The sequence below is a fragment of the Ranitomeya imitator genome, chromosome 6 (genome assembly GCF_032444005.1).
Source record: "Ranitomeya imitator isolate aRanImi1 chromosome 6, aRanImi1.pri, whole genome shotgun sequence".
Taxonomy (NCBI): domain Eukaryota; kingdom Metazoa; phylum Chordata; class Amphibia; order Anura; family Dendrobatidae; genus Ranitomeya; species Ranitomeya imitator.
Genome location: NC_091287.1, coordinates 126,474,158 through 126,488,286, shown reverse-complemented (window position 1 = coordinate 126,488,286; position 14,129 = coordinate 126,474,158). Strand labels below are relative to the sequence as shown.

Here is a 14,129-nt window from a genome sequence, read left to right as displayed (position 1 = left end):
TTGTCCATCCAGTTCAGCTTATATTCCATCATAATAAATCCCCAGATCTACGTCCTTCTACAGAACCTAATAATTGTATGATACAATATTGTTCTGCTCCAGGAAGACATCCAGGCCTCTCTTGAACCCCTCGACTGAGTTCGCCATCACCACCTCCTCAGGCAAGCAATTCCAGATTCTCACTGCCCTAACAGTAAAGAATCCTCTTCTATGTTGGTGGAAAAACCTTCTCTCCTCCAGACGCAAAGAATGCCCCCTTGTGCCCGTCACCTTCCTTGGTATAAACAGATCCTCAGCGAGATATTTGTATTGTCCCCTTATATACTTATACATGGTTATTAGATCGCCCCTCAGTCGTCTTTTTTATAGACTAAATAATCCTATAGTAACATTTGATCCGAATAGTACCCTGAAGGGGTTTTCTCTTTTCAATATTTTTGCCCAGAGGTGTGTATAAGTTTAAAACACTAGTGATACACTCTGCCTTGGCTTCCATCTTTGTTGATTGGTTGCAGCCGCGACTTAACATCCACAATGCATATTATTATTATTATTTATTTATATAGCACCATTAATTCCATGGTGGCTTAACAGCACTGCCAATGTAGATGGCATGAGCAACTGAGCTCAATGATTGGCTGCAGCAATGATGTGCAATGTAGTCATGATGTAAAAATGTACAACCCGTTTCACAACCAGAGGAATTTCCGTTTTTGCGCTTTCGTTTTATGCTCCCCTTCTTCCCAGAGCCATCATTTTTTATTTTCCAGTCAATACAGCCGTATGAAGGCTTGTTTTTTTTTGCGGGACACCGTTGGTTTTTACATATCATGGACTGGAAAACGGGACAAAAATTCCAAATGCGGTGAAATTGAAAAAAAAAGTGCAGTCCCACAGTTTGTTTGTTTGGCTTTTTTCACTAAATGATGAAACTGGCCTGCCATTATAATTCCCCAGGTCATTACGAGTTCATAGACTAAACATGTCTAGGTTATTTTTTATTTAAATAGGGAAAAAAAAATTTGTTTAAAAAAAAATGGCACAATTTTCCAAGACATGTAGTGACTTAATATTTTGCGATCTGGGGCTGTGTGAGGGCTTATTTTTTTGAGCGCTAAGCTAATGTTTTTATTGATACCATTTTGGTATAGATACGATTTTTTGATAACTCATTATTGCATTTTATTGCAATGTAGCGGCGTCCAAAAAAAAGCAATTCTGACTATTTACTTTTTTTTATCATTACGCCGTTTAGTGATCAGGATCATTTGGGAGATTCTGAACGTGGCAATACCAAATATGTGTATATTTGTTTTTTTCTTACTTTTTATTTTGAATTATTCAAAAGGGGGTGATTTGAACTTTTTTAATTTTTCCTTTTTTTATATTTTTAAAAACATTTTTTTTATTTTTGCACGCTTCAATAGTCTCCATGGGAGACTAGAAGCTGCAGTACTTCGATCATCTCTGCTACACACAGGCAATGATCTGGCATAGCAGTCCGGCAAAGATGACCATAGAGGTCTGCTTCAGACCGCTGGCTGTCATGCTAACTCATCTGTGACCCGAAATCATGTGACGGGGTCACCGATGGACGGGATTAGCCGGTAAGCGTGAGTGAAATGCTGCTGTCAGAAACTGACAGCGTCATTTAGCTAGTTAACAGCCACGGGTGGATCACGATTCCACCCTCAGCTGTTGCGGACACATACCAGCTGTATAGAGCAGCTGTCATGTGCCCGGAAAAGTGCGGACTCAGCGCCAGAGCCCGCACCAAACAGGGGGAGTCCAATATTGTTATACTATTACACCCAATGTCAGAAAGGGGTTAAAACCATACAGGTCTGTGGCAGTTCCAGGTGTATGAGATGAGAATTTGTGCTTGTGAGATGTTAGTTCTTGAGGTGCCAAAGAGACTGGATGTGCAAAAAGTTTTGTTGTGCTAAAAACTTGAAACCTCAGTAAGTAAGTGAATTTAATAATGGTAAAAATTGTGATTTTAATGAGCGTCGGCGTTTAGATTAGGTTCCCTGGCCTATCCCGTACCAGCAGGGTCTATATAGGCAGCTAATCCCACTACTCTCTACCTGAACATTGACTGCTAGCACCTTTTTTATGCATTTCCCTATATTGTAACAAAAATGAGTCTCGTCTCACCAACCATGCATTGCACGTAAAGGGATTGCACCAGCTGGTATTTGCTTATGGTTTAGCAATTTCACATTGTGTCCATAAATATTTTTAATCTGACCTGATCAATTTGGAATGAGTTCATCTATTCCTAATATACTATAAGTGAATATTTATTTAAGTGCAATTCAGTAGGAGTTAAAATGGTTTAATTTTAAGAGCAAGCAGTTCGTTTTTTGAATATGATCTACTAATATCGTAGTGAGAAACAGGAACTAACTGGTCATAGACTATAGTAGATTTCTCATAAATAATGTGATATTACAAAAACAGAAATAAGGGATCTTCAACTTTCACCCAATGGATTATTAGTATGAAAAAGCCTAGCATTATGTTATAGACAGAGAAAAAGCATCCTTATAGTTTTCTATCATTCTTATATAAGTCCCTTGTCCATGGTGCTGAATTATTGAGCTTATTTATAATATTGAGCTATATTATATATAGCAATATACAGTACAATTGTGAGCACAATTGCACAGCTGCATGATCTATCAGACAGTGAATACACACACAATCATGGCCGAAAGTGATGACATCCTTTAAATTGTTCCAGAAAATGAAGTATTTCTCCCAGAAAATTATTCCAATTACACTTATTATTATATGCATGTTTATTTCCTTTGCATGTATTGGAACAACACAAACAAACAGAGAGAAAAGGCAAATTGGACATGATTTTACACAAAACCCCAAAAATGGGCCGGACAAAATTGTTTACACAGTCAAATTAATATTTCGTTGAACACCCTTTGGAATAAATAACTGCAATCAATTGCTTCCTATAACTATCAACAAGTGTCTTACACCCCTCAACTGGAATTATGAACCACTATTCTTTTGCAAACTCTTCCAGGGCTCTCCTATATGAATGGTGCCTTCTCCCAATAGCAATTTTAAGATCTCTCCACATTTGTTCCATGGGAGTTAGGGTGGTTTCACACTTGCGTTTTTGTCTGCAGCGTTTTTTTTCCCTATATTTAACATTGAAAACGCATGCGTTTTTTTGTGTACGCGTTTAGTTGCGTTTTTTGACGCATGCGTTTTTTTACTGCATGCGTTCATTTTCTGAAATGCTACTTGTAGTATTTTTAGAAGCGTTTTTTGGACCAAAAAAAAAACGCATGCGTTTTCATGCGTTTTTTTGGGTCAAAAAATACATTGGAGTCAATGGGGACGCATGCGTTTTTTGGTGCATGCGTTTTTTGCGGTAAAAAACGCATGCGTTTTTTTATTAAAAAACCAGAAAACACACTGATATGCCACCCCCCAGCATAAAGGTGATAAAGGGAACCTAACCCTACCCCTAACCCTACCCCTAACCCTACCCCTAACCCTAAGGGATCCTAACCCTAACCCTAATCCCTTTATGGTTAGGGTTAGGGTTAGAGGTAGGGTTAGGGGTAGGGTTAGGGTTAGGGGTAGGGTTAGGGGTAGGGTTAGGGGTAGGGTTAGGGTTAGGATCCCTTAGGGTTAGGGTTAGAGGTAGGGTTAGGGGTAGGGTTAGGGTTAGGATCCCTTAGGGTTAGGGTTAGGGGTAGGGTTAGGGGTAGGATCCCTTTAGGGTTAGGGTTATGATCCCTACCCCTAACCCTACCCCTAACCCTAACTATATTCTGTTTATAGTGGGTTTTTTACTTTATTTTGATGATTGGCAGTTGTCACACATTTTTCTGCATGCGTTTAAAAAACGCAAACGCATGAAAAAACGCATGTAAACGCGGTAAAACGCCGCGTTTTTTTCACCACATGCAAAAACGCATGCGTCAAAAAAACGCAGCGTTTACACGCGTTTACATGCGTTTTTTCACCATGCGTTTTTTTGCGTTTTTTACCGCAAAAACGCACCCGAAAAAACGCCAATGTGAAACCAGCCTTAGATCCACACTCATTGATGGCCACTTCAGAACTCTCCAGTCCTTTTATTCTCCCATTTCTAGGTGCTTTTTAAAGTCTGTTTAGGGTCATTGTCCTGCTGGAAGACCCATGACCTGGGATAAAAACACAGCTTTCTGACACTGGGCACACTACACTGCAACTCAAAATCCTTTGGTTGTCTTCAGATTTCATAATGCCTTGCACACAGTCAATGTACCCACTGTCAGAGGCAGCAAAACAGCCCCAAAATATCTTTGAACCTCCACCATATTTGACTGTAGGTACTGTGTTCTATTCTTTGTGGGCCTCATTCTGTCAGTAGAATGATGTGCTTTACCGAAAAGCTCTATTTTGGACTCATCTGTCCATATGATGCTCTCACAGAAGGATTTTGGCTTACTCACGTACATTTTGACATACTGCAGTGTAGCTTTTATTATGTCTCTGTGTCAGCAGGTGGGTCCTCCTGAGTCTCCTGCCATAGTGTTTCATTTTATTCAAATGTTCCTACTGACACTGATGCACACTAAGCATGCAGGACAGTTTGAATTTCTTTGGAACTTCTTTGGGGCTGCTTATCCACCATCTAGACTATCCTGCATTGCAACCTTTCATCAATTTTTCCCCGCCATCCACATCCATGGAGATTAGCTACAGTGATATCGATTGTGAACTTCCTGATTATGTTGTGCACCATGTATAAAGGAACATCAAGATCTCAGGAGATGAACTTGTAACCATGTAATTTGTAGATATTTTTACAAAATGTAGTTTCTTAAGTCCTCAGACAGTTCTCTTATCCTCTCTCTGCTCTGCATGCTCAGTGTGGCACACACATATACACACAATGCCAAGATTTTTATCTGGTTTGTGGTGTGAGTTTCATATTGCCCACACCTGTTACTTGCCAGAGGTGAGTTTGAATGAGCATCACATGCCTCAAACTCAGTTGTTTACCCACAATTTTGGAAAAGTGCCAACAATTTTGTCTGAATCATCTTTGAGGTTTCGTGTGAATCATCTTTGAGGTTTTGTTTGAAATTATGTTCAATTTGCCTTTTTTATGTTTCTTTTGTGTTGTTCCAATAGACACAAATGAAATGAACATGTGTATAACAAAACGTGTTTAATTGCAATAATTTTCTTGGAGAAATACTTCAATTTCTGGAACAATTTCAAGGGAGCCAACACTTTTGGCCATGACTGTAAGTGTACTCTTAGTTAAGACCAGTTTTTTCTAGTTCCATATTTTATTGTATTAACTATTAAATACTAGGAAATAAATATAACCTCATTTTGTCACGGAGAGTATAATAGAGGCTTTACATCTTTTAATGTTTATGAATTATGAAAAATGTTAAAGACAAAAATAGTAATACAAAATAAAAACTAATATACACTGTATTGACAAATGTACCTCTCATGCATGTAATGCACACCAAGAAGTAGCTGAAGAAACCATTCAGTCACTTGATCTTCAGAGATTATTTCACCATTATTCTTGAATTCCTTTATTTTACAATCAAGGTCGCTGCCCTAAAATTCCGATAAAAACATAACAGAAAGTCAGAAACAAAAAATCTTTGATTAAAACATGACAAGTGAAGAAAAAGAGAAAAATCAACAACAATATCTGAAACTACAATAAAAAGGTTATTTTCCATCATAAATCTAAGAATCAGATTATAAACATGGATTAACAAAACATTTTTTAACCCCTTTCCGACATCGGGTGTAATAGTACGCTGATGTCAGATACCCTCCCATTGATGTGGGCTCCGGAGGTGAGCCCACATCTTTCCGGGGACATGTCAAGTGTTTTGAACAGCTGACATGTGCCCGCAATAGCTGCGGGTGGAATCGCGATCCACCCGCAGCTATTTACTAGTTAAATGCCGCTGTCAAACCCTGACAACGGCATTCAAATGGCGCTTCCGGCAATCGCGCCGGAAATGCGCACACCAGTGACCTGCGTCATGTGATTGCGGGTCACCGGTGTGTCGGCATTACAACCCAAGGTCTCCTGGAGCTGCTGTGAACGCCACCCAGTGGTCGGCGCTCATAGCAAGTCAGCAATTCTACTACATAGAGGTGATCTGATCATCGCCTCTATGTAGCAGAGCCGATCAAGCTGTGCCAGCTTCTAGTCTCCTATGGAAAGCATGCCAAAAGTAAAAAAAATGTATTTAAAAATTAAAAAAAATATAAAAGTTCAAATCACCCCCCTTTTGCCCCAATCAAAATAAAACAATAAAAATATAATCAAACATACACATATTTGGTATCACCACATTCAGAATCGCCCGATCTATCAATATAAAAAAAAGGATTAACCTCGCTAAATGGCGCAGCGAGAAAAAAAGTAAAAACGCCAGAACTACTTATTTTAGTCGCCGCGACATTGCATTACAATGCAATAACGGGAGATCAAAAGAATGTATCTGCACCAATATGGTATCATTAAAAACGATAGCTCAGCGCACAAAAAATAAGTTCTCACCCAACCAGTTATCACAAAAAATGTAGACGCTACAGGTATCGGAAAATGGTGCAATTTTTAAGCAAAGTTTGGCATTTTTTTCACCACTTAGATAAAAATTAACCTACACATGTTTAGTGTCTATGAACTCGTAATGACCTGGAGAATCACAATGGCAGGTTAGTTTTAGCATTTAGTGAACCTAGCAAAAAAGCCAAACAAAAAAACAGTTTGGGATTGCACTTTTTTTGCAATTTCATCACAATTTTTTTTCCCGTTTTCTAGTACACGACGATGTAAAACCAATGGTGTCATTGAAAAGTACAACTCGTCTCCCAAAAAAAGCCCTCATGTGGCCATATTGATGGAAAAATAAAAAAGTTATGGCTCTGGGAAGGAGGGGAGCGAAAAACGAAAACGCAAAACTGAAAAAGCTCCGGTCAAGAGGGGGTTAAGCAAGGGTGTTCGATGGGGGTCAATGCAAAAACTAATTTTTATCACAAGAAGAATTAAACGAAAAAGCAGAGGACTCATTCAGGCATCCTTTTCATGCATGTGTTCAAGAAGTATTTTCATAAATATAACACTTACAGATGTCTGAAAAACGTAGGAGAAAAAAAATTTAGTCTGAATAATGCCGAAATCACAGACCAAATAAAAACAAGCTCCAGTGCTCATTAATACTATACTAAAGATATTTTAACAAACCTGTTAAATGATTACTGAACAGTGAAAATATACAGTACATAGTGGTATATCACTGAATGTGGTGTAATTAGAGCTTAATATTGTTAAACGGAATTTCTCAGCATGCTTTTGCCACCTAATCTGAGAGCAGCATAATGTAGAGACAGAGACTCCGATTCCAGAAATGTGTCACTTATTGGGCTGCTTGCTGTTATTTTGATAATCTCCTGCTAATAACAGTGATTCTTTCACTAGAGGACTAGCAAACCTGCTACCATGAAGTCCTCCACATTCATGAGCCCACCAATACTATTGATCGGCAGCTTTCAGTCTATACACAGTGTACACAGAAGGCTACCAAACAGTGGTGTGGGTGGGGTTATACAGAGCTCAGCATTCAGAGAACAGATATATCTGAAGCTAATTAAACAGAGATGTTATTAAAAGTACGGTAAACAGACCAGCAAGTGATACATCGTTGGAATCAGGGTCTCTGCTCTTACATTATGCTGCTCTCAGAAGAAGTTGCAAAAACCTAGTAACTGGTTTTCTTTAACCCCTTTCTGACCTTAGACGTACTATCCCGTCGAGGTGCCCTGGGCCTATCTGACACTCGACGGGATAGTACGTCATATGCGATCGGCCGCGCTCACGGGGGGAGCGCCGCCGATCGCGGCCGGGTGTCTGCTGCCTATCGCAGCTGACATCCGGTACTATGTGCCAGGAGCCATCACGGACCGCTCCCGGCACATTAACCCCCGGCACACCGCGATCAAACATGATCGCGATGTGCCGGCAGTATAGGGAAGCATCGCGCAGGGAGGGGGCTCCCTGCGGGCTTCCCTGAGTCTCCCGCAGCAACGCGATGTGATCGCGTTGCTGCGACGGTCTCCTACCTCCTTCCTCGCTGCAGGCCACGGATCCAAGATGGCCGCGGCATCCGGGTCCTGCTGCGAGGGTCTCCTACCTCCTTTCTCGCTGCAGGCCCCGGATCCAAGATGGCCGCGGCATCCGGGTCCTGCAGGGAGGGAGATGGCTTCACAGCGCCTGCTCAGAGCAGGCTGTTATGAACAGGTGATTCAGAACCCCAATGGACCTGGTGATTACGAGCACAGAAAATTACCTGATAGTTGCTAATCACATAGGACGACCTCTGAGACGTGGAAACTCTGCTGACCGCAATCCCTAATCCTATCACACCACACTAGAGGTAGCCATGGATTGCTCCTAACGCTCCCTATGCAACTCGGCACAGCCTGAGAAACTAGCTAGCCCTGAAGATAGAAAAATAAGCCTACCTTGCCTCAGAGAAATTCCCCAAAGGAAAAGGCAGCCCCCCACATATAATGACTGTGAGCAAAGATGAAAACACAAACACAGAGATGAAATAGATTTTAGCAAAGTGAGGCCCGACTTACTAAATAGACCGAGGATAGGAAAGATAGCTTTGCGGTCAGCACAAAAACCTACAAACAACCACGCAGAGGGCGCAAAAAGACCCTCTGCACCGACTAGCGGTACGGAGGTGCTTCCGCTGCGTCCCAGAGCTTCCAGCAAGCAAGACAAACCAATATAGCAAGCTGGACAGAAAAAATAGCAAACAAAAGTAACATAAGCAGAACTTAGCTTATGCAGGGCAGACAGGCCACAAGAACGATCCAGGAGAGAGCAAAACCAATACTGGAACATTGACTGGAGGCCAGGAACAAAGAACTAGGTGGAGTTAAACAGAGCAGCACCTAACGACTTAACCTCGTCACCTGAGGAAGGAAACTCAGAAGCCGCAGCACCACTCACATCCACCAGAGGAAGCTCATAGACAGAACCAGCCGAAGTACCGCTCATGACCACAGGAGGGAGCTTGACCACAGAATTCACAACAGTACCCCCCCCTTGAGGGGTCACCGAACCCTCACCAGAGCCCCCAGGCCGACCAGGATGAGCCAAATGAAAGGCACGAACCAGATCGGCAGCATGAACATCAGAGGCAAAGACCCAGGAATTATCTTCCTGACCATAACCCTTCCACTTAACCAGGTACTGGAGTTTCCGTCTCGAAATACGAGAATCCAAAATCTTCTCCACTATATACTCCAACTCCCCCTCAACCAAAACCGGGGCAGGAGGATCAACGGATGGAACCACAGGTGCCACGTATCTCCGCAACAATGACCTATGAAATACGTTATGGATGGAAAAAGAAGCTGGAAGGGTCAAACGAAAAGACACAGGATTAAGAACCTCAGAAATCCTATACGGACCAATGAAACGAGGCTTAAACTTAGGAGAGGAAACTTTCATAGGAATATAAAATAACGAGATGACAACCAAACCAAATCCCCAACACGAAGTCGGGGACCCACACAGCGCCTGCGGTTAGCGAAACGTTGAGCCTTCTCCTGAGACAATGTCAAATTGTCCACTACATGAGTCCAAGTCTGCTGCAACCTATCCACCACAGTATCCACACCAGGACAGTCAGAAGACTCAACCTGCCCTGAAGAGAAACGAGGATGGAAACCAGAAATGCAGAAAAACGGCGAAACCAAAGTAGCCGAGCTGGCCCGATTATTAAGGGCGAACTCAGCCAAAGGCAAAAAGGACACCCAATCATCCTGATCAGCAGAAACAAAACATCTCAGATATGTTTCCAAGGTCTGATTGGTTCGTTCAGTCTGGCCATTTGTCTGAGGATGGAAAGCCGAGGAAAAAGACAAATCAATGCCCATCCTAGCACAAAAGGCTCGCCAAAACCTCGAAACAAACTGGGAACCTCTGTCGGAAACGATGTTCTCCGGAATGCCATGTAAATGAACCACATGCTGGAAGAACAATGGCACCAAATCAGAGGAGGAAGGCAATTTAGACAAGGGTACCAAATGGACCATCTTAGAAAAGCGATCACAAACCACCCAAAGACCGACATTTTTTGAGAGACGGGGAGATCCGAAATAAAATCCATAGAGATATGTGTCCAGGGCCTCTTCGGGACTGGCAAGGGCAAAAGCAACCCACTGGCACGAGAACAGCAGGGCTTAGCCCGAGCACAAATCCCACAGGACTGCACAAACGAACGGCCACCAAAAGGATCTAGTCACAAAATCTCTGGTACCAAAGATTCCAGGATGACCAGCCAACACCGAACAATGAACCTCAGAGATAGCTCTACTCGTCCATTTATCAGGAACAAACAGTTTCTCCACTGAGCAACGGTCAGGTCTATTAGCCTGAAATTTTTGCAGCACCCGCAACAAATCAGGGGAGATGGCAGACAAAATTACCCCCTCCTTGAGAATACCCGCCGGCTCAGGCAAACCCGGAAAGTCGGGCACAAAACTCCTAGACAGGGCATCCACCTTCACATTTTTAGAGCCCGGAAGGTACGAAACCACAAAGTCAAAACGGGAGAAAAACAGCGACCATCGAGCCTGTCTAGGATTCAACCGTTTGGCAGACTCGAGATAAGTCAAGTTCTTGTGATCAGTCAAGACCACCACGCGATGCTTAGCTCCTTCAAGCCAATGACGCCACTCTTCGAATGCCCACTTCATGGCCAGCAACTCTTGATTGCCAACATCATAATTACGCTCAGCAGGCGAAAACTTCCTGGAAAAGAAGGCGCATGGTTTCATCACCGAGCCATCAGAACTTCTTTGCGACAAAACAGCCCCTGCTCCAATCTCAGAAGCATCAACCTCGACCTGGAATGGGAGCGAAACATCTGGTTGGCACAACACAGGGGCAGAAGAAAAACGACGCTTCAACTCTTGAAAAGCTTCCACAGCAGCAGAAGACCAATTGACCACATCAGCACCCTTCTTGGTTAAATCAGTCAACGGTTTAGCAATACTAGAAAAATTATTGATGAAGCGACGATAAAAATTAGCAAAGCCCAGGAACTTTTGCAGACTCTTCAGAGATGTCGGCTGAGTCCAATCATAAATGGCCTGAACTTTAACAGGGTCCATCTCGATAGTAGAAGGGGAAAAAATGAAACCCAAAAATGAAACCTTCTGAACACCAAAGAGACACTTTGACCCCTTCACAAACAAAGAATTCGCACGTAGGACCTGGAACACCATTCTGACCTGCTTCACGTGAGACTCCCAATCATCCGAGAAGACCAAAATATCATCCAAGTATACAATCAGGAATTTATCCAGGTACTCTCGGAAGATGTCATGCATAAAGGACTGAAACACTGATGGAGCATTAGAAAGCCCGAATGGCATAACCAGGTACTCAAAATGGCCCTCGGGCGTATTAAATGCTGTTTTCCATTCATCGCCCTGTTTAATACGCACAAGATTATACGCACCACGAAGATCTATCTTGGTGAACCAACTAGCCCCCTTAATCCGAGCAAACAAATCAGACAGCAACGGCAAGGGGTACTGAAATTTGACTGTGATTTTATTTAGAAGGCAGTAATCAATACAAGGTCTCAACGAACCATCCTTCTTGACCACAAAAAAGAACCCTGCCCCCAATGGCGACGACGAGGGGCGAATATGACCCTTCTCCAAGGATTCCTTTACGTAACTCCGCATAGCAGCGTGCTCAGGTACAGACAAATTAAACAGTCGACCTTTAGGAAACTTACTACCAGGAATCAAATCGATAGCACAATCGCAATCCCTATGCGGAGGTAGGGCACTGGACTTGGGCTCATCAAATACATCCCGGTAATCTGACAAGAACTCTGGGACCTCAGAAGGGGTGGATGATGAAATAGACAGAAATGGAACATTACCATGTACCCCCTGACAACCCCAGCTGGACACAGACATTGATTTCCAATCTAATACTGGGTTATGGACTTGTAGCCATGGCAACCCCAACACGATCACATCATGCAGATTCTGCAACACCAAAAAGCGAATATCCTCCTGATGCGCAGGAGCCATGCACATGGTCAGTTGGGTCCAATACTGAGGCTTATTCTTGGCCAAAGGCGTAGCATCAATTCCTCTCAATGGAATAGGATGCTGCAAGGGCTCCAAGAAAAACCCACAGCGCCTAGCAAACTCCAAGTCCATCAAATTCAGGGCAGCGCCTGAATCCACAAATGCCATGACAGAAAAGGATGACAAAGAGCAGATCAAAGTAACGGACAAAAGAAATTTCGACTGTACCGTACCAATGGTGGCAGACATAGCGAAATGCTTAATGCGCTTAGGACAATCAGAGATAGCATGAGTGGAATCACCACAGTAAAAACACAGCCCATTCCGTCGTCTGTGTTCTTGCCGTTCAGCTCTGGTCAAAGTCCTATTACATTGCATAGGCTCAGGTTTATGCTCAGGTAATACCGCCAAATGGTGCACAGTTTTACTCTCACGCAAGCGTCGATCGATCTGAATGGCCAAAGACATAGACTCATTCAGACCAGCAGGCATAGGAAATCCCACCATGACATCCTTAAGGGCTTCAGAGAGACCCTTTCTGAAAATTGCTGCCAGAGCACATTCATTCCATTGAGTGAGCACAGACCACTTCCTAAATTTCTGACAATATATCTCTACCTCATCCTGACCCTGACACAGAGCCAGAAAGATTTTCTCTGCCTGATCCACTGAATTAGGTTCATCATAAAGCAACCCGAGCGCCAGAAAAAACGCATCAATATCACATAATGCAGGATCTCCTGGCGCAAGGGAAAATGTCCAGTGTTGAGGGTCGCCACGTAATAAAGAAATAATGATCTTTACTTGTTGAACTGGGTCACCAGAGGAGCGGGGTTTCAAAGCCAGAAATAGTTTACAATTATTTTTGAAATTCAGAAACTTAGCTCTATCTCCAGAAAATAACTCAGGAATAGGAATTTTAGGTTCTAACATAGGATTCTGAACCACTAAATCTTGAATGTTCTGTACACTTATAGCGAGATTATCCATCAAAGAGGACAGACCTTGAATGTCCATGTCTACACCTGTGTTCTGAACCACCCTAATGTAAAGGGGAAAAGAAAGACAAAACACAGTGCAAAGAAAAAAAAATGGTCTCAGAACTTCTCTTTTCCCTCTATTGAGAAGCATTAGTACTTTGGGCCTCCAGTACTGTTATGAACAGGTGATTCAGAACCCCAATGGACCTGGTGATTACGAGCACAGAAAATGACCTGATAGTTGCTAATCACATAGGACGAGCTCTGAGACGTGGAAACTCTGCTGACCGCAATCCCTAATCCTATCACACCACACTAGAGGTAGCCGTGGATTGCTCCTAACGCTCCCTATGCAACTCAGCACAGCCTGAGAAACTAGCTAGCCCTGAAGATAGAAAAATAAGCCTACCTTGCCTCAGAGAAATTCCCCAAAGGAAAAGGCAGCCCCCCACATATAATGACTGTGAGCAAAGATGAAAACACAAACACAGAGATGAAACAAATTTTAGCAAAGTGAGGCCCGACTTACTAAATAGACCGAGGATAGGAAAGATAGCTTTGCGGTCAGCACAAAAACCTACAAACAACCACGCAGAGGGCGCAAAAAGACCCTCTGCACCGACTAACGGTACGGAAGTGCTTCCTCTGCGTCCCAGAGCTTCCAGCAAGCAAGACAAACCAATATAGCAAGCTGGACAGAAAGAATAGCAAACAAAAGTAACACAAGCAGAACTTAGCTTATGCAGGGCAGACAGGCCACAAGAACGATCCAGGAGAGAGCAAAACCAATACTGGAACATTGACTGGAGGCCAGGAACAAAGAACTAGGTGGAGTTAAATAGAGCAGCACCTAACGACTTAACCTCGTCACCTGAGGAAGGAAACTCAGAAGCCGCAGCCCCACTCACATCCACCAGAGGAAGCTCATAGACAGAACCAGCCGAAGTACCGCTCATGACCACAGGAGGGAGCTTGACCACAGAATTCACAACAGCAGGCACTGTGAAG

General features: G+C 42.9%; 1 protein-coding gene across 1 annotated transcript in view; it reads right to left on the bottom strand.

Annotated features, from left to right (window-relative positions):
- NEK11 (NIMA related kinase 11) overlaps nt 1-14,129 on the bottom strand; it is a 406,370-nt gene that overhangs the window by 218,986 nt on the left and 173,255 nt on the right. Inside the window, exon 4 of the mRNA XM_069730081.1 lies at nt 5,486-5,604. Coding sequence (XP_069586182.1) covers nt 5,486-5,604 — 119 coding nt within the window. The remainder of the gene's footprint in view (nt 1-5,485; nt 5,605-14,129) is intronic.